General features: G+C 32.3%; 1 protein-coding gene across 1 annotated transcript in view; it reads left to right on the top strand.

Annotated features, from left to right (window-relative positions):
• The window catches only part of LOC127700331 (uncharacterized), a 65405-nt gene that overhangs the window by 24746 nt on the left and 16552 nt on the right, over positions 1-24107 (top strand). Inside the window, exons 11-25 of the mRNA XM_052203742.1 lie at positions 1028-1108; positions 1892-2012; positions 4782-4897; positions 6383-6479; positions 7187-7365; positions 8457-8570; positions 9417-9587; positions 12680-12790; positions 13336-13464; positions 13696-13891; positions 14475-14604; positions 17836-18005; positions 18883-18965; positions 21133-21327; positions 21770-21903. Of these exons, the coding sequence (XP_052059702.1) occupies positions 1028-1108; positions 1892-2012; positions 4782-4897; positions 6383-6479; positions 7187-7365; positions 8457-8570; positions 9417-9587; positions 12680-12790; positions 13336-13464; positions 13696-13891; positions 14475-14604; positions 17836-18005; positions 18883-18965; positions 21133-21327; positions 21770-21903 (2027 nt within the window). The remainder of the gene's footprint in view (positions 1-1027; positions 1109-1891; positions 2013-4781; positions 4898-6382; positions 6480-7186; positions 7366-8456; positions 8571-9416; positions 9588-12679; positions 12791-13335; positions 13465-13695; positions 13892-14474; positions 14605-17835; positions 18006-18882; positions 18966-21132; positions 21328-21769; positions 21904-24107) is intronic.

The raw sequence follows: 24107 nt of genomic DNA, 5'->3' as shown, positions 1-24107 counted from the left end.
ATAAAGAAAGCCGGTTAGACTAATAAGATTCAAATTGTCAGAGGATTTCCAGGGAATTTTTATGTGAAACAATTACATCAGCATATGAAAAAAGATGGCAAAGTCCGATGACATGTAAAACATACATTTCATTTAACAGAAAAGTAAGCCTATTACTCTACTAACATTCATATACTTTTAGTAAAATACAGATTCAGCTGTACAACTGAAATTGTACTTCGTGTAAAACACAAATCTATGTAACTTTCTTTTTGATGACATGTATTAAGTTCAAGCATTGTCAATTTGTCACTGTAAATACAATGATTTATTTGAAAAATCATTTATATTTTCATGCATCAGGGGGGAAAAAATGCATAAAAATAACAGTTAGAAATATCCAGCGTCCCAAACACTTATCTTGTTCTATGTTCACCAAGAACGCTCAAACCAAAAAATTTGAAGTATGATTTTAAGATGGTACCAAACACCTTGACTAAAATTAAATTGGCTCGTTTAATTTTCATAAAATTTTGACAAAATATTTACTTTGACCCTTTGACAAAAATATAAAAATTTAAAAAAACTTGAACCACACACTTTATCGGAAAAATTTCATTGGATATATAGCAGTTTGACAAACACTAATTTTGATCATTGAGAAGTTTAATATTTCCTTAACAATAGAACGTGATTAAAACGTTCAGCTGATTTTTACAGAGTTATCTCCCTGTAGTGTTATGTACCACCTTAAACTACCTGAATGAGACAGAAAATGAATAGCCAAATCCATCTAAGGTCAACTTTGTCTAAGGGAGTTTGAACTTTAGTTTTGTATCCGTTTTTAGTGATTCTCATACAAAATTACTTGTCCATACTAGCCTATTGGAAAATCTGTACATATTTAGGCAATCAAAGAATTCGTTGCTGCTGCAATATAAAGAAAGATAGATCTAGTCCGCTTAAAAAACCCTTGAAAATACAAATATTGGTGGCTACTAAAAATAATTCGCATTTTAATTTGTTTTAACACAATTTCTGTGTACAGGTTTCTGAGTGGTATAAACAAGGGCATTGTTCAGGAGGATTCTACTGCTTTACAGCCCAACTCATGTCAGAAGATGGCCAGGTGAGATGATGGGCTTAACTTAAACATCATTTTAAAGTGTGACAGAAAACGGTCAAGTTTAAAAAAAGTTAAAATCGGAAATTTAGCAAACTATTTTGATAACAAATCAGCTAGGACCTCGTCGTCTAATAACCGCATTTCATTTATTATGATAAAAAACTTAAATGTTGTTGATCCAGATTTTTCAAAAAGGGTATTATAGGTAATAAGGAGGTAAATAAGGAAATGTAATCATCATTTTATACAAGCAATTCAAACATTGGTTCGTTTTGTGTAGCCAACCTCGAATGTAGCCAAGCGAGACATAGCGGTTAATTTCGTGTGTTGGTGTCTCCATAAACGCAGTAATTAAAGTTGTCTGATATTCGGTACACAGTTACATCAGCATTACTGCATCTCAGTTACCTGCAACATAAACTGCAACTCATCCTTATTTATCAAGTCTTCCAAATTTTAAGTTTTTTTATTAGCTGGAGCAAACGTTTTACATATAGATATTATCATTATTGACTTTTTAAGGAACAAGTAAAGAAGAAATCCCTTTGTATGTTTAAAGTGTTATTATAATCTTGAAAAGGGAAAGAAATTACAAATTAGGAGTTAAAAGTAAAATAACAAAAATACCGAACTGCAAGGAAAATTCAAAACGGAAAATTCAAAACAGAAATGACGCAGTTTTTCGAAAAGTTCGCCAACTAATTGTGACAATAAGGAATAAGACACTATCAGTAACTGTGCAGATAAAACGACTGGAATTTAACGTTGTCAATACAAACATTATAGGTTATAAAAGAATATACAACAGGAGAATTAGGTTCCTTAACTAATAACGATTGGCAAGAAGCTTCTGTGACTTTCTCTGCTTATGGATCTGGGGTGAGGATCGTCACGTTTTCATCTAAAGGTATGTAATCTTTTAAGATAGTGATGTGACTCTGTGTTGATAATCCTTCAAAAATATTAAAGGTCCTTTTAGTTCCAAGGTCCTTTTAATTAAACTATTACTTTGGCTAAGCCGTATTTGGCACAGCTGTTCGGAATTTTCGGTTTTTAAACGACAACATTTTCGTATTTGATTTGGTCTTTCAACTGTTTTGATATAAGTGCCACTGATGAGTATTATGAAGACAATCACAAACTATCAGATTCACTCGATATTCTTGGTTAAAATGATTAATAACATATTTTTCTTAACCGTCAAAAAATTATTAAGAAACTGAAGTTCCAAATGCCTTCGGCAGAGTTGACCTTAAAAGGACGTGGCTATTATTTTAAAGTTTCTGTTTGGTCATAAAGCTCTAAATGTGTTTTTAGTTTTAAACATCCTTGGCCTTCAAATATTTGGCTTAGCTAGTAACTGATAAAGACAAATAAAAAAAGCGTCCGTCCTTCCTTCCCGCTTCGTGTCCGGTGTATAACTTTTTCATCGTAAAACTTAGGTTAACCAAAGCTGGTATGCAGATGTATCATCGGCTGGGGATGTAATATATACCAAAGTCAGGTCGCTCTGGTTGGCTTTAGATGTGTCATATACCAAAGTCTGATCACTTTGACCATGACTTTGACCTTTTATCCATATAAAGTAAAACCTTGTCAAGTTCGTGTCCGACTCGATTCATTTGTACCGTAAAATATTGAATAACCAAAACTTAGTATGCAGTTGCATCATGGGCTTGGAATGTGTCATGTACGAAAGAACCTTATCCAATTCGTGTCCGACTGATAACTTTCGGACTTTAAAACTTAGGTTTACCAAACTTGGTATGTAGTTCGATCATGGGGAAGGGAGGGGGTCATAAACCAAAGTCAAGTCAGTCTTGACTTTGACATTTGACCTCTATGATAGTAAAACCTTATCCAATTCGTGTCTGGTCCGATTCTTTTGTACCGTAAATCAAAGGATAACCAAAATAAGTATGCTTTGCATCATGGGGTGGGTGTGTGCCATATACCAAAGTCTGGTTACTCTGACCTTTGTCCCCTAAGATAGTAAAACAATATCCAATTCGTGGCCGGCTCGATTCTTTTGTACCATAAAACATATGATAACTTTAATTTGTATTCAGTTGCATTATCGTCTAGAGTCTTGTATTGAAGTCAAGTCACTCTGACCACTATGATAAAAAAAAACTTATCCATTCGTGTCCGTCCTTTCCGCTTCGTGTCCGGTGCATTAACTTTTGTTCCGTAAAACTTAGGTTAGCCAAACTTGGTATGCAGTTTCATCGTGGGCTGGGGATTTGTTATATACCAAAGTCTGGTCACTCTGATCTTGACTTTGACCTTTGACCACTATGATAGAAAACCTTATGCAATTCGTGTCCGACTTATAACTTTCGTACTAAAAAACTAAGGTTAAGAAAACGTGGTCTGCAGCATCATGGTCTAGTGATGTGTCATATATTAAAATCAGATCACTCTGACCCTGACTTTGATCTTTGACCCTTATAAAGTAAAACCTTGTCCAATTTGTGTCTTGGGCAATTCTGTTGTACCGTTAAACGTATGTTAACCGAACTTGGGTATGCAGTTGCATCATGGGGTTGGGTGTGTCATCTTCCAAAGTCAGGTTACTCTGACTTTTGACCCCTGTAATAGTATAACCTGGTCTGATTTATGTCATGCGCTTTACCTTTATACCATAAAACAAAATTGGTATGCTGATACATCATGGGATAAGGTGTGTCATATATCAGTCAGGTCACTCTTACCTTGAATTTTACCTTTGACCCCTTTGATAGTAAAACATTCTCTGATTTGTGTTTGGTGCATAACATTTGTACTGTATCACTAAGATTGACAAAACTTTATATGCAGAAGCATCATACTGACCAGAACTTTGACCTTTAATATCTGAATTTACAGTATACATCAGGCTTTCATATATTTTGATTTTAACGTTTTTGATAAAGTCAAAAGTCAGAAAAGCGTTTCGGACAATCATAATTTATAAGGTATTATTTAATTATTTTTACACATATCGGTAATTTTGTTAAACCAATTTTTGTGATACCCGTGTGTTTATTGGTGTTTGAAATTACATAATACTCCTGTAAGTTAGAAAAAATTGTAATGATATCTGCCAAAAATATGTATCAAAATATTGTTGTTACCAGAAAGAGATCATTATCAATATTTTGTGTATTTTTCCGTTAATCTTTTTTTTTTTATGATTTTTTATATCATACTCCTCGCTTGAGATAGAAAATGATCATCAGAAAGTAAGAGCGTACGTGCCATTGTCAATGTAAACTTCATCGACGTCATAATCAAAATAGCGATAATCAGATTAACAATGGTCTTTCAAACTAGAGGACGATTCTTGGTAACATCTCATCTCAGGGCTATCGTCATTCGATGAGATTTAAGCTGAAAAACGACCTCTCGTTTGAAAAAAAAATCGAAAATCTACAATTATGGTCTAGTGATGTGTCATATATTAATATGTATCAAAATATGTTTTTGTATAAGGTAAGGACGACAACAACTGGACATGGTATTTTGGTCAACGACGTCATAATCAATAATTATCTACGGTCTTTCAAACCATAGGATGATTCTCGGCCACATCTCATCTCAGGGCTGTCGCCCGTCGATGAGATTGTACCTTGAAAACATCCTCTCGTTTGAAAAAAAAACATCGATAATCTACAATTATATATTTTTGTTTTAGGTAAGGACGACAAATACTGGACAGGGTATTTTGGTCCTTACATATCAGCTGCTGGAATTCGTGTGAAGAAGGAAAGTAAACCAGCCAAAGATGACAGCTTTTCAGATATTGATCAGGTATTTCAGAGTTTGAATATACCAAGAAAATTATCATCAGTTGTAAACGAAAACGAAGTAAAGACAAACAAATTAAATAAAAATAACAAACAGACAAAATGTAAAAACTAATCCCATACAAATAAAACGATGGCAAAGATAACATATTCTCTTCGGACTTTACTTAAAAATTAGTTAATTTAAATTATTCATGATCATTGCCTAGCTCAGATATAACTCATGGCAGTTGGAAAAGCAACAATGCAAACTTTTAAGTCGCCATGCGTTCAAAGGCAAACAGCAATAACCATGCGATCAGATATTTTAACGGTTCCTTAATCAATTTTAGAAAAATGCGACGTTTTTATTACAGATATAGAGTATTAAACATACAAAAAATTTGAAAGGTAGAAAACAACAACCACAGAAATACAAGCTGTTCTACGACATGCATATTCAGTTTTGGTCAACATTTTCATAAGCATGCAATGATCCTCTTACCTTAGAACAATGTGATAAACTGTAAAAAGCAATAAAAAAAGGATTGAAACTAGTTAAACATGTTTGCAAGCGTACAACCCTTCTTTTAAACTGAAAACAGTTCAATGAGCCTTAGAAAGAAACTAAAAGGAATTTATACCATTAGATCCGTACTAAGGGCAAGATCATTTGTCGAAGTAACAAGTAACGTGAATAACTCACATTTTGTTCAATGCTAGTAACATTAGCCTATTATGTCTATTTGGGTTGCTCATCCAATTTTGTCTATATGATGTTAACGGAACTACAAACAACGTTCATTCAAGCGGGGATTTAGCTAGCTATTAAGTCAGGTTTAACTCACTTTTTCTTCGGAAATGTCTGTACCAAGTCAGGAATATGGCAGTTGTTTTTCACTTGTTCCGTTGATTGATAGCGTGTGATTTTGATAGATTTTATGAACTTCCCTATTTTGAATTTGCCTTGGAGTTCGGTATTTTCTTTATACTTTTTTCTAGTAACAATTTATCAAGGAATTGTGTTTTCCTAGGTCATGATATAAATCTGCTCACTTCCGACCAGATTGATAAAACAAAAACATCGTTATCGCAGGAAAATCATGGATTTATGCAAGGCCGAATTTTAAGTATTTATAAGATGCAGGACCACAAACAAGACAGCATAATTTGTTTAAAAAGAGAAACCAATCTGAAAAAGTATATTTGAGTAACATAATGTCAAATATTCTGACGACATTTAAAATTCAATTTCATACAAACTCAATTTGACTCCTTATTCCCATAATGAAAATAAAAAAGTTAGGATACAGCATTTTTTACGGAAATTTATTTGATGAAAGGTAAATACCATTCAAAATATCTGCAAGTCTTTTTGATAATCTCGCAATTCTACAATAACAAGGAAATAATAAACTAACTATGTTGCTATAATTTTAATGAAAATTCCTACATCTTGGTAATTACCTCTTATATTAATATCAATTCTTTGAATATTGAACATTAACAGACTGACGTCAGTACCAAAAGGTCTAGTTTAGAAAAAATGGTGACGAATATTCTTACTAGCAATCAGAGTATGTTTGAAGATCTTGTTGACGACAAACGTAAGTTTTAAGGATAAAACTTAATGACCAATCAGATCAGAGAAAACAAATAGTTTGCAAGAAGTCTTAGAAGTCTTAAGACATAAAACAATAGATCAGAAAAAAGACATAAAGACAAATTCCGCCTGCAGATTACAATGGAAACTAAACTTTGAGAAATACAAATGTTACAAAGGAGCAATAATATCAAATCTGCAAATCTACAATTTATAATCAAACTAATTAAACATTTTACCTAATGGTTCAGGTTATACCAGGCTTAAGCTTTTTCAGCATGTAAAATGATTTCACTTGATTTTGTCACACCAGAATATACAAACAAATACTCATGTACTTGTTCATATCTTCGAAATACGAAGAAATAAATTTCGTGCGAAATAAGTTGGTGAAGTTTCTTACTAGAAACATACGTTCCAAATCAAATTACCTGCACAAAAATTCTTTTTCCAGTACATAACGACAAATTAGAAATTGTGAATTCATTTATATTCGTTGGTAACAATATTCGTGGATTAAGGACACATTGTATTTTTGTTGATATTTGATTTCGTTATTTTGCCACAGTCTGCATAAAAGAGCATTGAACAATTGTTCTTCGTTGAAACTTTGAATTATAGGTCCACTTGTATCAACGAAATCCACGAACATTGTAATCCAACGAATAAAAATGAATCCATAGTATAAAATATTAAATGTTAATTTTGTAGATTTACCAGTTGACCAGGAGTTCGAAAAGCAAACAGATATGTCTAATGAATTAGCCTATGGCTGGAAGGGAGGTAAAAGACAAACTCACAAAAAGAGGGAAATCAGAGTATTTGTTTCAAGCACATTTCGAGATTTTACATTGGAGAGGGAAGCAATTATCAAAAAGGCTTTCAGAGACGTGAGTAAGAAAATGTAAAAAGATACCATAGGTCAACAAAACAACGAAAATGTAACGATTGAACAATAAAAAAGAAATCGTCCAAACTAACCAGCAAAGTTGAAATTTGTTCTATTTAGTTAATGTCTTGGGCATGACTTAAATTTTCAAATATACTAAATCATAAAAATTGGTAAATATTTCATTTGATATAAATTAGAATCAGGAGTATAACTTGATATTGTTGAAGGTCTTATTCATCTGTAATTACTATTTTCTTTTTGTTCTTTATATCCACAGAGCATCATAGTTACCATAAAAAAGTAAACATTATGCTTGGAATAAAATAGCACATCTACTAGGTATTAGTCTATTAAGATGAATAATATGATACTCAAGAACAGGCCGACTCACTCAAGAGTTGATGACTTTATAACATTGACAATATATTCATATCAATACAGAAAACACAATATAAATCAATTTAACAAGAGAGAAAAGATAACAAGTCCAATAAAAACAGACATCACCAAGGCCAAAAGGAAAAAAAAACCAAACAAGACAGTGAACAATAACAAATTATTACACAGAAAACTGAAGATTGAGCATCAAAAACCCCACCAAAAACCGGAGATGATATCAGGTGATCCGTATGGGTAAGCAGTACCTTCTTCTTGTACTTATGAATCCGATTTGTGGCTGCACTATAGCTGTTTCTGAAAAACTTTCTTCGTGCGTGCTGAGGACTGAAATATTTTAAGGAAAAATCACTAAAATGTATTTGAAAATTTACCCAAAATTTGCCTGGGTTGCAACTTATGTTTATTACAAGGTAAAGTTTACATTTTCCAAGAAAGTTTTGCATCAAAAGCAACTTAGAATTCTACTTATTCAAAAAAAATTTGCACTTTTTTGCACTCAAATATTCACCAAAGTTAAGATAACTTGTCACTGTTATTCAACGTTAGTTATAAAAGAATACTGATTTGGGAATTATTACTAAGGTGTGCTTAAAATGTTAATACACGACCTATAACTTATCTAGCAAAAGCGTAGTAGTATATTGTGTGATATTTATATGAAATATGAATTGATGCATAAGTTTATTTCAGATAAATCGTCTTTGTGTAGACAGAGGTGTATTCTTTACTTATGTCGACTTAAGATGGGGTATAACAACTGAACAAACAAATGATGGCAAAACTATTGCTATATGTTTACAAGAGGCAAGTATAAGCTTTTGATGTATGGTAACAATAATCAGCAAATATAATCAATTTCTTTACTTTTACAAGAGGTATGTGAAACTATTACAATAAGCTAAAAAAATAATACCATTAGAAATATTTCCGTTCATCATTTAAAGTTTTGATTATTGTAAGAGGCAACATATTTATTTTGTGTGTTTGAGGCAATATTTATTTCTGTGTGTTAGATAGATATAAGAAGATGTGGTATGAGTGCCAATGAGACAACTCTCCATCCAAGTCACAATTTGTAAAAGTAAACCATTATAGGTCAAAGTACAGCCTTCAACACGGAGCCTTGGCTCACACCGAACAGCAAGCTATAAAGGGCCCCAAAAATGACTAGTGTAAAACCATTCAAAAGGCAAGTAACAAAAATATTAACAAGAGGCATTAAAAACTGTCAACAAGAGTCAAGGTTTTTTCTATATCCAATAGGCTACTTTTTTTTGTTATTTTGAAAGGCAAGTAAAAAAGTTTGAAATAGTCAAAATAACAGATTATCAAATAATTATATGTTTTGCAAGAGACAAGTAAAAAAATTGAAACGTGAAAGAGGCAAGTAAGCATTATTGGTGTAAGTTCAAAGGAGGCGAGTAAATGTAAAGCGGTTAATTTAAAAATTTGAATGTAAAAGGTGTCGTTTAAAAAGGTAAATTATCAAAGAGACACTTACATACTATTTTTATCTGTGTGTTTTGTTATGATAAGAAACAGAAAGTTGTAGAATGATCACAAGATATACTGAACGGAACAGTGATGACAAAATATTTTTGTGAAATTGTAATTGAATCTTAAAAAGTATGAAGTCAATGTTTTTTTCAGATAGAACGATGCCGGCCATATTTTATCTGCTTGATGGGGGATAGATTTGGCTGGAGCCAGACAGAAGAAAAAAAGGATGAAACTCTTAATATGACTTTTGACTATGCTATAGAGAATAATCCAAATCTGAAGTGGATTGATAATTATAGATACAATACAAGTGTAACACAGGTCAGTTACCAGATAATAGTTTGACTGTACAAATCCAATAAATGTAAAAATTCTAAAAACCAAAATCAAAATTGTTCTAACTTGTTGCTAATGAATTATGTAGATAAAAAATGGTGATACCATTTCAGTGTAACATGAAATAGGGAAATTCTACTTGTAATAACATAGCAAGAAGATACCAAGGAGCAATTGGAAACTAAAAGCAAAAGAAAGATAGAAATCACAATAATCAATACAGGAAAGACGAATAGAAAAACAATAGTCCACAAAACCTACATAGAAATTATGAGTAAAGCGCGTCCGATCAAAAATAGGACTTACATTCGTGTGCACTTAAAGGATTTAAAGTTTCTTACCCTATCTTACAATTCGATTGTGTTTATATGAAATGGTGATGAGGCTTTATACCTCAGGGATTGGTGGATGATTGTTATATGATACATATAAATACAAAATTAATTTACCATTATTACATGTCAAATTATATTACCATTAAATATGACTGAAGGTGAAAAAAGAGGCAAAAGATACCGAGGGATTGTTCAAAACTCATCAATTGAGATAAAATGACTTCGCCATGGCAAAAAAGAAGGACAAAAAAACAAGCAGGTTCACAAACACAATGCATAGAAAAATTAAGACTGCTCAACTAGAACCCCATCTAAAACTGGGGGTGATCTCAGGTGCTCCTGAAGAGTAGGCCGATTTTGTTTCACTAGTGGCACCCGGTGTTTTGCTAATGGGAACTACAGATTTGGTGAAGATTCTCATTCGGTGATGTCAAAATCGTGGAAAAGATGACGGCATTATGGATAATGACAATTCGAACATATCCGTTTAAAAAGACTTTAATGGCCTTTTATAGCTGACTAGGCGGTATGGGATTTGCTCATTGTTGAAGGCCGTACGGTGATCTATAGTTATCAATTTCTGTGTCATTTGGTCTCTTGTTGAAATTTGTCTCATTGGCAATCATACCACATCTTCTTTTTTAATATATCCGTGGTCACCTGTGAAATAGATAACAGTCAGCCAACTCGGGATGTCGTTCATAACCATTTAAAAGGTATGACTTCAATTTTACCGCTTAGAACTCTTGGTTCTATAAATTCTGTGAAAGCAGCAACCTTCCTTCAAGGACATCATGACAGGAAACGCAAAATCTGGAATATCGTAATGACTGAGAGACATATACTTCATATGCAGGCGCGAATGAAATGATGCTACATAGATATGGAAATCGTTCCATTTGTCGTAAAGTTTTGATCCCAATCAACCTCCGTGTCAATTTGTAGGTGTAAATTAAGAAATTATATTTGACTGATATTTATAAATGTTCACATACTTAAATTATAATTCAAGTAATGTTTGAACCAACATCATCTTTAAATACAGTTTTGGAACTATCAAATAGCTCATGTTCTTATGATTTAGTCATTGGCTTAGTTGAAAATCCAAACATACTTATCATAATAAGATGTTTGTCAAATATTGATACATGGTCCAAAGTGTGATAAAATATCGCTTTAAGAGTGCAGAAATGTCACAAGAAAAGACACCATATCCATCCATAGCTTATGAGTTATTGTTTTGTAAAATAATCATAGTTTCCTATGTTAACAGGTTCTGCTTGCAACATGCTAGATTTAAAACATCCCAGCCTGTTTGTTTTATATTCAAAAGAAGAAATAACAAAACCAATTTACATTAATTTAGTACTTACTGTAAACCAACTTATTTTCGCGGATACTTTATTTCGCGTTAGCCCTTTCTAGCCCATTTCACGGTGAATTAATTTCGCGATTTTAAATTCACTTGATGTAGTTCGATAAGGAAAGATCCAAGTTTCAAATTTTCACGACGATTTATATTCGCGTTATTTTTCTACTCCCGAAAATTAATCGCTCGCGAATATTTGTTGATTAACAATAGTTCCAGACGTATCATAGAATCGAACTAAATTAAAGGTCTCATGTAATGTTTTCCAACATTTTAGTATTTAGAGAGCGCCTTACCAACACTTACCAACATGCAACAAAATACAAAAAGTCCACAAACTCATTTAAACGTTCATTATAAGCAAACATCGAGTGATAGTTTGTACTGGATGAAATGTGAATGTGTCACATCGAAAACGTTCGATCAAAACCACGATTTCTTATAGTACAAAAGGAAATCGCAGTTGTGAAAGCAATAACGTTTGTCATTTTTTTTTAAGCAGTCATGTTAAACCATGTATTTTCTGCTTATAATGAACGTTTAAATGAATTTGTGACATCGTGTGTGTTATAAGCAAACAAAGCATGATAGTATGTATTGGATTAAATGTAAATGTGGCACATCGAAAACGTTCGATCAAAACAACGATTTATTATAGTACACAAGGAAGTCGCAGTTGTGATAGCAATAATGTTTGTCATTTCTTTGAAGCAGTCATAATAAACCATGTATTTTCTGCCCAAATATAAACAGACATTCCAAGAGTCCCTGAAAAGAAGTTCCAGGGATAGTTTTTAAAAGAATATTTTGATTTGTCAGATTTTGTGACCGACCCAAATTTCCTGCATTATCATCACGATAGTTAATGGTTAATATAAAAAATAAATACCCATGAAAATGAAATTTCTTTTCTTCTTAAAACGACAAGTAATGTTATAACAATGTAAACAGAATAAAGCGCATATCTAGAGTCAGTTAAAGTATGGACAACATAGTTCGAGATGAGAAAAATGTAGGTATAAAATAAATTATACTATTTATAAGAACGATGTCACAAATAGTGTTTAAGGCAATGGTCAACTTCGGACTTTATTTGGCATTTTATCTTTTTTTATTCGAGCATCGCTGATGAGTTTTTTGTAGTCGAAACGCGTGTCTGGCGTATAAAATTTTAATCCTGGTATCTATGATGAGTTAATTAATATTCTGTTGATTAATTTCTAATCTAAATTACCAGTTAAATTTAATAGTTGATAAACAGCCGTTGAAATGACCTTTTAAATTTACAACAAAATTATTAAAAAGTTCCACACAAACTGAAAATATGTATTCACCATTACGCACTATAATCTTGACAATATATTTTGTTTTAGCTTGAAATTTTCCATGGAGTCCTCAATAATCCAGATGATGTAAAAGACAAATGTTTCTTTTATCTCCGTGATCTACCATCACAAGATGAGGTGTCACCAGAGCTATACAAGGTAAATTACAAACATTCCTAATAAGTTCAAAATTAATGTCATTTTTTCTTCCTTTTCATATCTGTAATTTCACTGTAACAAGAACTGATTTTGCCAGAATTATACTTATTCACAAAGAACAAAGATAATGAACTTTACATTTGATTTTTATCGTCCATTTTGATGCTTACAGTTGCATGAATTTCTTTGTTTAAACAGAAAAGACATTTAGTGTAAATAGGTTTGGTTAGTAGATGGTATTTATGGTTTGCCATTTTTTGGCTGAAGAATCCTCCCTAGACATTTTAATGTGTTTATCCTTTTTGTTTTTTGTTTATTCTCATTCAAGCAGCCCGATGTTCAAATGTTCAAATAACATATTTCATGGTTTCAAATGTATCAAGATATGCACTTGTGTTATTTTCTTAAAAAATACACCGTACCATCAACAATTATGACTTCGGATTTCGGACTGTATGACTATTGCATAATAACTAAGTACCAATAAACTGTACCAAAGGTAGCAAACTTTTCCAGGTTGTAACATTTATTTTTGATACTTGTAGCGTCTTGTTAGTGAATCTGAATGGCATAAAAAACAACAGGACTATCTGAAGTCATTGGTACAACAGCATCCAAAAATCAGTGTAAAGAAGTTTAAGCAAGCTGATGAAGTATCTGAACTCATAAAGCAGGTAATTATCTTAATATGTTTTATTGAACAATGATGAAATGGTTATCTGCTGGTTTGATTAGTCAAATTTAATTCGGATGACAAAAATACTAGCTGTGGATACTATAAAGAGATTGATTAATTGCCTTATTTGTAGAGAGTTTAAAGAAAAGGGCCAGGCAAAGGACATTTAAATTATATAACTTATTTAGCCTGTTGTTGCTATATTGACCAAACGCTTATAATTTAATAGGATTTAAAAGGCTGTGTTGATCAGGAATTTCCAATTGGAAGTGAATTAACAAAACTAGAACAACAAGGTGAAGCACATGCAGCTTTTGCATCACAGAGATGTCGAGTTTACATAGGAAACCAGAACTATTTTACAGAAATCAACAACCACAGAAGTCAGAACATATCACAACCATTCATTATACTTGGAGAATCAGGTAACGAGTGTAGTTCTAAAAACAATATTTTGTATATGATATTGCTATAAAATCGTATGAAGGGTGTATGAATTTATTAGTATTCATGGTAGAATTTAAGCTGCATATTTGAACACTCCTATTCCGAGCCCACCAGTCTTGCTCTTACTCTTTGACACTAGGAGCTTAGCGGAGACGCATCAAATACTAATTTTCAAGTCTTTGGTTTACCCTGATTGGTCAGAGGCGGAACAAGCACTCTACTACGAGACAACCGATGCATTAAAATGTATGACTATGCAATTAGGAACTATGTGAACATTACACACGTGTAAGTTGAGTAACCCTTATATTGTGTGTTAATTCTTTTTCTTCGGCCATCAATAAACTAAATATGTTTTACCACTTGCGCGGAAATATGATGCAACGACTTTCACATTGCGAGCAACTAAATATAATAACAACACATATGATACTGGCAAAACTTATAAGTAAGGAAAGATGATAATACTGTTGTATGCATTACTTAGAATTCAAAAACCCAAGCACCTTGAACAGACACTTGGATGCTATATGTTGATATATTTTCACAATACTTTGATAGGTTGTGGTAAGTCAGCGCTTGTTGCTAACTGGGCGAAACAGGTTGAGGATTCTGAGAAGGACACATTTATTTTTCTTCACTTTATTGGAAGTTCAGCTGATAGTGCCCACTATATAAAAATGATCAGAAGGTATATATAGATATGAATATGAACATACATGTATAGAAAAAACTTACCTTTTGATTTGTGGATATTATATATATATACGAAAGAAGGCGTTCTTGCATACCCAAAGGTATTCCTGTCCTTCGTTATAAATAAAGACGTCGCCATTCTCTCAATTTTCAATGTGTTTTAATCATTAAAAAAAAATGGAATTCTTAGTTTCATAGTTAGCTCAAATCATTTTCTTTTCTCAATCCCTTTACAAACGAACGCAAATCATCGGACTTAACTAGTTAAAGTAAGCTTTTCTAACATATGAACAAACTTGAAGATAACAAATTTTATTTTTGGAACTTACATATTTTGATAGAGATCTTCTTGATTTTACCAAATTATCTTTTATAATTGATAATTGAACTGGTGCATGTTGCAAAGGATCTGTATCTTATTGGAGCACCTGCGATCCCCCTGGATTTTTTGGAGCTGTTGTTGTGCAATCTTAGTTTGTTTTCTATGTTGTGTTTTGTAGCCTATTGTTTGTGGTTTGGTCGTTTTTAGCTCACCTGGCCTTTCAAGTGAGCTTTTCTCATCACTTGGCGTCCGTCGTCCGTCGTCCGTCGTCCGTCGTCGTCGTCCGTCGTCCGTCGTCGTCGTCCGTCGTCCGTCGTCGTCGTCGTTAACTTTTACAAAAATCTTCTCCTCTGAAACTACTCAACCAAATTTAACCAAACTTGGCCACAATCATCATTGGTGTATTTAGTTTAAAAAATGTGTCCGATGATCTGGCCCGCCAACCAAGATGGCCGCCATGGCTAAAAATAGAACATAGGGGTAAAATGTAGATTTTGGCTTATATCTCTGCTCATCAGATAAAGATCTATCTGCCCTGAAATTTTCAGACAAATCAGACAACCCATTGTTGGGTTGCTGCCCATGAATTGGTAATTTTAAAAAAATTTGGAGGTTTTGGTTATTATCTTCAATATTATTATAGATAGAGATAAACTGTAAACAGCAATAATATTCAGCAAAGTAAGATCTACAAATAAGTCAACATGACTAAAATGGTCAATTGACCCCTTAAGGAGTTATTGCCCTTTATAGTAATTTTTTGACATTTTTTTGAAAATTTTTGTAATCTTTTACACAAATCTTCTCCTCTGAAACTACTGAGACAAATTTAATCAAACTTGTACACAATCATTATTAGGGTATCTAGTTTGAAAAATGTGTCAGATGACCCTGCCTGCCAACCAACATGGCCGACATGGCTAAAAATAGAACATAGGAATAAGATGCAGATTTTAGCTTATATCTCTTAAAGTAAAGCATTTAGAGCAAAAGTGGTAAAAATGTTCTTCAGGTTAAGATCTATCAGCCCTGAAATTTTGAGACAAATCAGACATTCCGTAGTTGGGTAGCTGCCCCTGAATTGGTAATTTTAAGGAAATTTTACAGTTTTTGGTTATTATCTTGAATATTATTATAGATAGAGATAAACTGTAAAAAGCAAAAATGTTCAGCAAAGTACGATCTACAAATAAATCAACATGACTAAATTGGTCAATTGACCCCTTAAGGAGTTATTGCCCTTTATAGTCAATTTTTAAAAAAATTTTGTAAATTTTTGTAATCTTTTACAAAAATCTTCTCCTCTGAAACTACTGAGACAAATTTAACCAAACTTGGCCATAATCATCATTAGGGTATATAGTTTCGAAAATGTTTCCGATGACCCCGCCTACCAACCAACATGGCCGACATGGCTAAAAATAGAACATAGGGGTAAAATGCAATTTTTGTCTATTATATTTTGAACCGTTATAAGTAGAGACAATCTGAAAGGAGCAAAAATGTTCAGAATAATGAGCTCTACCAATCGTCCATATACGTCAAAACTGTTAGACAAATTCTTATAGGAGTTATTGCCCATAAATGACAAATTTTACCATTTTTTCATTTTTGCCTATTATCATGAAAACTATGATATTTAGAGAGAAACATTTTTTTTTTCCGTTATGCCTTATATGATTTAAATTATAATAGATACATAAACACTTTAAATCACAAAAATGATCAGCAAGGCAAGATCTATTAAAAAGTCAAATTTTGCCGATATAGTTAGTAGACTGTCACGCTTCATAGGGGTGATTGCCCTTAAATGAGATTTTGTTTACCCTCTTTTGTGTTTTGAGCAAAAAGTAAAGAAAACAGAGAGAAACTAAACAGACTAAAAGATCAGTAATACAAGATCAACAAAATAGAGATTTTTGTCATGAAGTCTATTCTTGTCTACAATGTTGGAGAGTGTCCTTTGTTTGATATGCACATACACCAAGGTGAGCGACACAGGCTCTTTAGATCCTCTAGTTCGTTTTTTGCCAATTTTGTCTTCGACTTTGAATATCCCTTTGGTATCTTGCGCCTCTCTTGTAATGTTCAAACTTGTGACTAAAACTTTGAAAAGTTGATGATACTAAATAATCTATTCAATCTTACAAAAGTCCTATCAGAAATATAATTTTAATTACACTTCATCTGAAGTTGATATTTAAAACAACACTCCTTGTTATTTAAACTGTTACAATTCAGGTTTAGAAAATATCTTTATGGTTGTTTTGTTACTGCAGACGTTAATGTGTCAAAGATAAAATATTTTTAAAATTTCTTCCAAAAATTAACCACATTTAGTTCACATTGTGAAATTAACGAAACAAATTGTCGTAAAGTAATATAGCGACTCCCTTCCCTTTTACTGCAAATCTTTGTGTTAAAGCAGAGAAAAACCGATAAACATATAAGGTTCATTGTTCAAAACATGTACACGTATGATATGAATAAAATGATGTGTACTTCTTTTACTAATACTAAAAAAAAATGAGTAATAGATTAGCAAATTGATTTATAAGGGCAATTCAATTTTCATTTTCACATGAAGGTAACTTTTTAATCACCACTTTTCAAACAGTTATTCTAACACCTACTGATCAAAGTGAATAATACCGTTTTGTCTCCTTAATAAGTGTTAATTAGTATCGAATCAAATCTCTTTATGAACGCTCCCAACCGAATATTCGGGGAGTAAACGGAAGATACAAACGAAAAAGACCTAAAAGTAATTGCCTAAATTTCTATAATCAAATGAGGAAATTCAGAATTGAAAAGGTTCTACTGCCTAATTTACATACACTATGAAGAAAAAAACTTATGTTTATAATTGCTACAAACGTTTAAAATATTTTTTTTGTATTACAGATTATTTGAAGAGATGAAAGTATTCTTTAATTTTGATATGCAGATTCCTTCATCAGATACAGTACTAGTACATGAAATAGGGAAGTGGCTTCGATTGGCAGGATCTCTAACAAAATGTGTCATAGTTTTTGATGCTGTAAATCAACTGGATGATGGATCGGGAGTAGGCGGTTCGTTGAAATCGAATAAATATGATTAAAAGCGCTTGCTTAACCTGTTACCTGAAATTTTTTCTATAATTTAATTAAGTAAAATTCTTCTTCCACGTTTAATAAGCTTTAAAAGATAACATTTGAGAAATTTTTATTAAGTACTGTCTATGGTTATGTTTAAATTACTTTGTCAGATGAGTTAAGTGAAATGAAAAACCCTTCTGTAAAAACGTTGATTATTATTCACCGTATTATTTATAGTAATTGTGCAATTATATAATAAAAGATAATTCTTGTCTTGTAATATTTATAATAACATATAAATAAAATTACTTAGTGTCAGCAGAAAGATGAAATGACGACTACTTTAATATGAAAATAAGGAGACGTGGTATGATTTCCAATGAGACAACTTTCCTGCGAAGACCGAGGGTATAAACAACTACAGGCCTTTAATGACGAATGAAACCAATACACATACTCACGAAAAGCATTTATTTATTGTCTCACCCTGTTTTTTTTATTAATATGACTTCATTACAATGGACTGAAATCTCTATGGCTCAACCAAAGTATTGGCTGAGAATAGTGTATATGGCTATAAGCCTAAAATTTTCATAACCAACTCTACGTCGGACGGTTTATAAAAAGAATGTTACACCAGCAAGACCGATGGTAGGAACCTCTGTCATCCATTAATTTCAGCCTTCAGAGAGATAGAATAAAGCTTAGAATGCCCAGATCTCATTAGAAAATAAGAAGATGTAGTATAATTGCCAAAGAGACAACTATCAACCAATTACTAAATGACACAGATGGAATAATCTGGTAATGTAATATTATTATATCTCCGATAATAAATACTGAAATAATATTGATATTAATCTTTTTACAGAGAGTACTGAACATGATTTGTTGTGGATACCATCAGAAATTCCGCCCAATGTTTTTCTATTGATATCTACACTTCCTGGCAGGGTTAGTTACATATTTATATAAAAAGTTCAAAGACCTGGAGATTAACTTTATAATTTTCTCATAGTACAGTACTGTGTTAAACATTACGAGTGCTATCCGATGCTTTTAACGTTTAATGCAAAATATATTCATCATGGAAATTAAAGCAAGAATAAAGTCGCGTAAGTTGAACTTTGTAATATGTATGATAATTGAAAAAAGGTATATTTGCTAAAACAAAGTATATTTACACAGCTTGCATTGCTTTCATAAGTTTAAATATGGACTAGTGAAGTCTTAACAACCATCTTTAATAATCATTGCAAAAATGCAAAAAACCATCAAGGACATATCTGTGCTAAAATATATAAACATACAAATTACAATATGACTTTCTTCAAATGCTTTGAGTACAAACGCGTGGTAAAATATGAGTATATTGATATGTCAGCTGAATCTCGTTGATTGTTTGTGCTGTTCCAATCTTACTCCAACGTCGTTTGCTTTTTATGAATAAGTTATCCTAGGTTAGACCTAGAGCGCGTTGATTCAAAGGAATTGCTTTTTTTGTCCTGTTAGAATAGAAATAATTCTTGGGGCTTGGTTTTATATTGGTTTTACCATGGGTTCGCTGTCGCTCATTGTAAAACTTTTAGCATAAAGGGAACACTCGTGGTAAAATGTCGAAAAAAATCAAGCCCCTGAAATGAATAGTAATATTAGAGTTTAATGTTAAGATATTCAACTTTCGCCATTTTGGTTGTTCACATCTTTGGTTCTGTCATATTCGATTCTGTAGCAAATATCATCAAAAATGTTAAAAATAATTTGAAGACCATCTTTTGTTTTCCCATATACAGAGCCATTGTAATAGTATGCTACATCAATGTCTTTATGGTGCCATAGTCCTTTCAGTAGACCTCTATTTTTAATTGTAATGTCATCATACAATTTCACATTGTTCTTCAATTGTTTCTTTTTTTCTCATAATTGTTGTTTTAACCTCACTGTTCACCACTTTATCAATTACTGGTGGTACTCCAGGTGTGTACAAACTCAGCCTGTGTATTGTCACTATATCTCTCCAGCTTTAAATTGAGGTCATCTTTCACTGTTTTCAAGAAATACTTTCTAAGATTTTTACCATTTTCTGTCTGATAGTTTACCATTTTGATGTTTGCTCGTTGTAATTCGCCATTGACAATGCTGCATACGATTTGTTCATAGTATCCTCCATTTCTATTGATATACTATTTAATATAATCTTTTGTTCCTGTAACTGATTACTTAAAGTATAATTTTGGGATTTCAGTAGCTGGATTTCTGTGTTTTGTTTATTAGTTATTTCTGTTACTTTGTCATTGACTTCTTTTTTAATCTCATTTTTCAGAGTTCCTAAAACTTTTTCTACAATATTTGTAACTATCTGTTCAATGTCTGATTATTTAATAAGATTTTTCAAGGCTTTAGTTAAACCATCTTTTTTTATGTTATCATACAAAGCACTTTTTATTTCCCACAGATCTGTACTAATACCACTAAAATATGTGCTGAGATTCATACTATTGTCACTTTCTTCACTCTTCTCAACATCAGACAATGTTCTTTTAGGTTGTTTTGATGCCTTCTCACCAGATGTTTCCTTTCCTTCTGTGTGGTCTTTATTCTCTTTTTTCTCTTTGTTGGTTAAATCCAAATGAAAAATTTGCAGGAATAATTTAACTAAATCTTGAATTCTTGTATGAAGAGGATCATCACTATATAATTTTCCAATAGCAACAATGCATAGAATCACTTCAAAAACATCAAAAATAAGGAGCTGTACTTAATGTGTCTTACTCTTGGCAGCCATGTTTTACCATTTTTGCTCTTTGTTTGTTCACACATTGTTGTCAATATAATGGAATTCTATGCGACTGTCATACAAGTGAGAGTTTTCACTAGCTATAAAACCAGGTTTAATCCATCATTTTCTACATAAGGAAATGTCTGTTCGAAGTCAGAAATATAACAGTTGTTTTCCATTCGTTTGATGTGTTTGAGCTTTTGATTTTGCCATTTGATAAGGGACATTCCGTTTTAAATTTTCTTTGGAATTCGGTATTTTGGATATTTTACTTTTTAAGTAAAAAAGAGATAGAGGTAAATCATGTGTAGCAGCTGAACCACTAAATGTATTATATTACAGGCAATGAACGCCTGTATTGAAGCTGGATTTCCAAGTATGAAAGTAAAACCTCTACAAGAATCACAGAAAATGCAGATTATCACCGATTATTTGGAAGGAATTTACGGAAAATCATTGACTACGGAACAAAAAGAAATGATTATCAATGTAAAACAGACATCAAATCCACTTTACCTGAAATCTCTCTTGGACGAGGTAGTATTTTTTGATCATTTCGAGACTAAAATTACCAGCTTTTTACAATACATGACAGATATTTCTCGGTTTTGTGGAACGTTATCCATATTGTCCTATATGTAACTTGTAAGTTTCACCTAAGTACAAATGTTTATAATAAAGTATTCACGAAAATACCGAACTCTGAGGTCAATCAAAAAATATATCAAACTCTCAGGTAAATTAAAAAAAAAATTTGAATTTAATTTCACCAAACTATCAAGTCTACAACTGTTTTTTATTGTAACAAACTGGACACAGACATATGATTAATAATATCAAACGAGAAATACTTAAACCATGACAATTTCAGTTTTGAAAAGCTAAAATTCTCAATTTCTTAAATCTGATATAAAGGAGTCGTACTGTACATTTAGAAAATTATTAAACAAGGACTGATATATTGAGTTACGTTTTATAGGTCCGTATGTTTGGATCATTCAGAACACTGACAAACAAAATTTCCGAGTATTTATCTGCTGAAAGTCCACAGGATCTTTTTGCCAAAATCCTTGAAAGATTGGAAGAGGAATTCGAGAAGGGACAAACTCCAAGGTATTTTAGTTAATTGATATGAACCTGTAAATAAATGGTTATGCATCAGGGTTTCATTTAGACATCATTGATGTGTTTTCGTTGATGCTCGATCGAAAAGTTTTAGAGAACCTATTGATTTTTCAATTTCTTCATCATTGTCTCTTAATTTGTCTTTTCATGTCTGCATTCTGTTAATGTTATTATTTATTAGTTGGTATTGGCTTTCAACAAGCTTTCAGTAATTGCGAGTACTGTACGATTTGTGTTTTAAGCCATTTTAAACTGATGTTGAAAGTCTGCTCTTCTAATGCTGTTACACCATTGTCCGTGGTAAGGGGCTCGTTGAGAGCTCACAATCATGTTTAATCCCACTACATTCTATATTTGCATGTTCCCAGTTAGGATAATGAAACTCGTTGTTGTTGGTTGCTGTGATATTTGTTTTTTTTTTTTTGTTAATTGTTTTGTTGTTGAGCTGCGACTTCTGAAAGCTCGACATAGGGATAGTGATCCGGCGGCGGCCACGGTTGCGTTAGCTAACTACTTAAAAGCATTATACTTTAGAAGGTGGAAGACCTGAATGCTTCATACTTTGTATATAGATGTCTTATGTTATGAAATTTCCGTCTGTCATATGTCCATTGTCCTTGACCTCATTTACATAGCTACTTGAAAAAAAAGTTAAGATTTTTTGTAATGCTAATTTCTCTCTTATTATGAGCAATAGGATATATATATTTAGTATGCGCGTACCTTGCAGGGTCCTCATGTCTGTCAGACAGTTTTCCTTTAACCTCGACCTCATTCCATGGATCAGTGATCATGGTTATGTTTTCGTGGTCAAGTCTATATCTCAGATACTGTAAGCAATAGGTCAACTATATTTTGTGTATGGAATGATTGTAAGGGATACATGTCTAACTGGCAGGTTTCATCTGACCTTGACCTCATTTTCATGGTTCAATGAGTAAAGTTAAGATTTTGTATTTTGGTCTTTTTTTCTTCTAATACTATATGCAATAGGTCAATAGATATAAAAAGATGTGGTATGAGTGCCAATGAGACAAATCTCCTCCAAGTCACAATTTATAAAAGTAGACTATTATAGGTCAAAGTACGGTCTTTAACACGGAGCCTTGGCTCACACCGCACAGCAAGCTATAAAGGGCCCCAAAAATTACTAGTGTAAAACCATTCAAACGGGAAAACCAACGGTCTAATCTATATAAAAAACGAGAAACGAGAAACACTTATGAACCACATAAACAAACGACGACTACTGAACATCAGAGTCCTGACTTAGGACAGGTGCAAACAATTGCAGCGGGTTTAAGTTGAAACGTTTTTATGGTACCAAACCTTCACCCTTATCTGAAACAATAGTTTAACATCACAACATAGAAAGACACACTTTAAAATATCAATTGAAATGGCTTAACTAAATCAAAAGATATATTAACACATGTGAACATACACTGAACGAATAATACAATGTAAATACAAAATCAATAAAATAAGGGATGAATAATTAAAGGTCAACTATATTTGGTGTATGGAAATATCTTACGATGTACATGTCAGTTTTGCAGATTTTTTTAGACCTCGATCTCGTTTTCACGGTCCATTGAGTTAAGTTTTTATGTTTTGGTTTGTTTTCCTTAAACTATAAGCAATAGGTCAACTGTATTTGGTGTATGAAATAATTGTAAAGTGTACATGTCTGTCTGGCATGGTTCATCTGACCATGACCTCATTTTCATATGTCATTGGTCAATGTTAAGTTTTTAGGGTTAAGTAAGTCTCTATGAAACAATAAGCAATAGGTCAACTATATTTTGTGTATGGAATGATTGTAAGGTGTACATGTATTTCCGGTTTGGTTTCTCTGATCTTGACCTCATTTTTTTGGATCATGTTAAGTTTATATGATACTTGTAATAAAGCTTTATATTAAGGACTATCAAAATAAAAGCAATGGTCAGTAAAGCAGGTGAGACATTTTAGCGTGTGCAATCTTGTCTTAAAATTAGGCCGATATTTTTTTTCGCTTGTTTCACCCTTTTCATATATATATTTTATATACATTCTAATAGAATGTAAGGATGTGTGCATAAATATATTTGAGTAAAACTATTAAAGACTACTATGCACATTATCGGGACATTGTCCCTTATCCCTTGTCTTTGATTGTTATGAAAGCTGATACACTATTTGAAACAGTT

The sequence above is a fragment of the Mytilus californianus genome, unplaced genomic scaffold (genome assembly GCF_021869535.1).
Source record: "Mytilus californianus isolate M0D057914Y unplaced genomic scaffold, xbMytCali1.0.p SCAF_5, whole genome shotgun sequence".
Taxonomy (NCBI): Eukaryota; Metazoa; Mollusca; class Bivalvia; order Mytilida; family Mytilidae; genus Mytilus; species Mytilus californianus.
The sequence above is the reverse complement of the archived record's forward strand: the minus strand, read 5'-3'. Positions and strand labels throughout refer to the sequence as shown.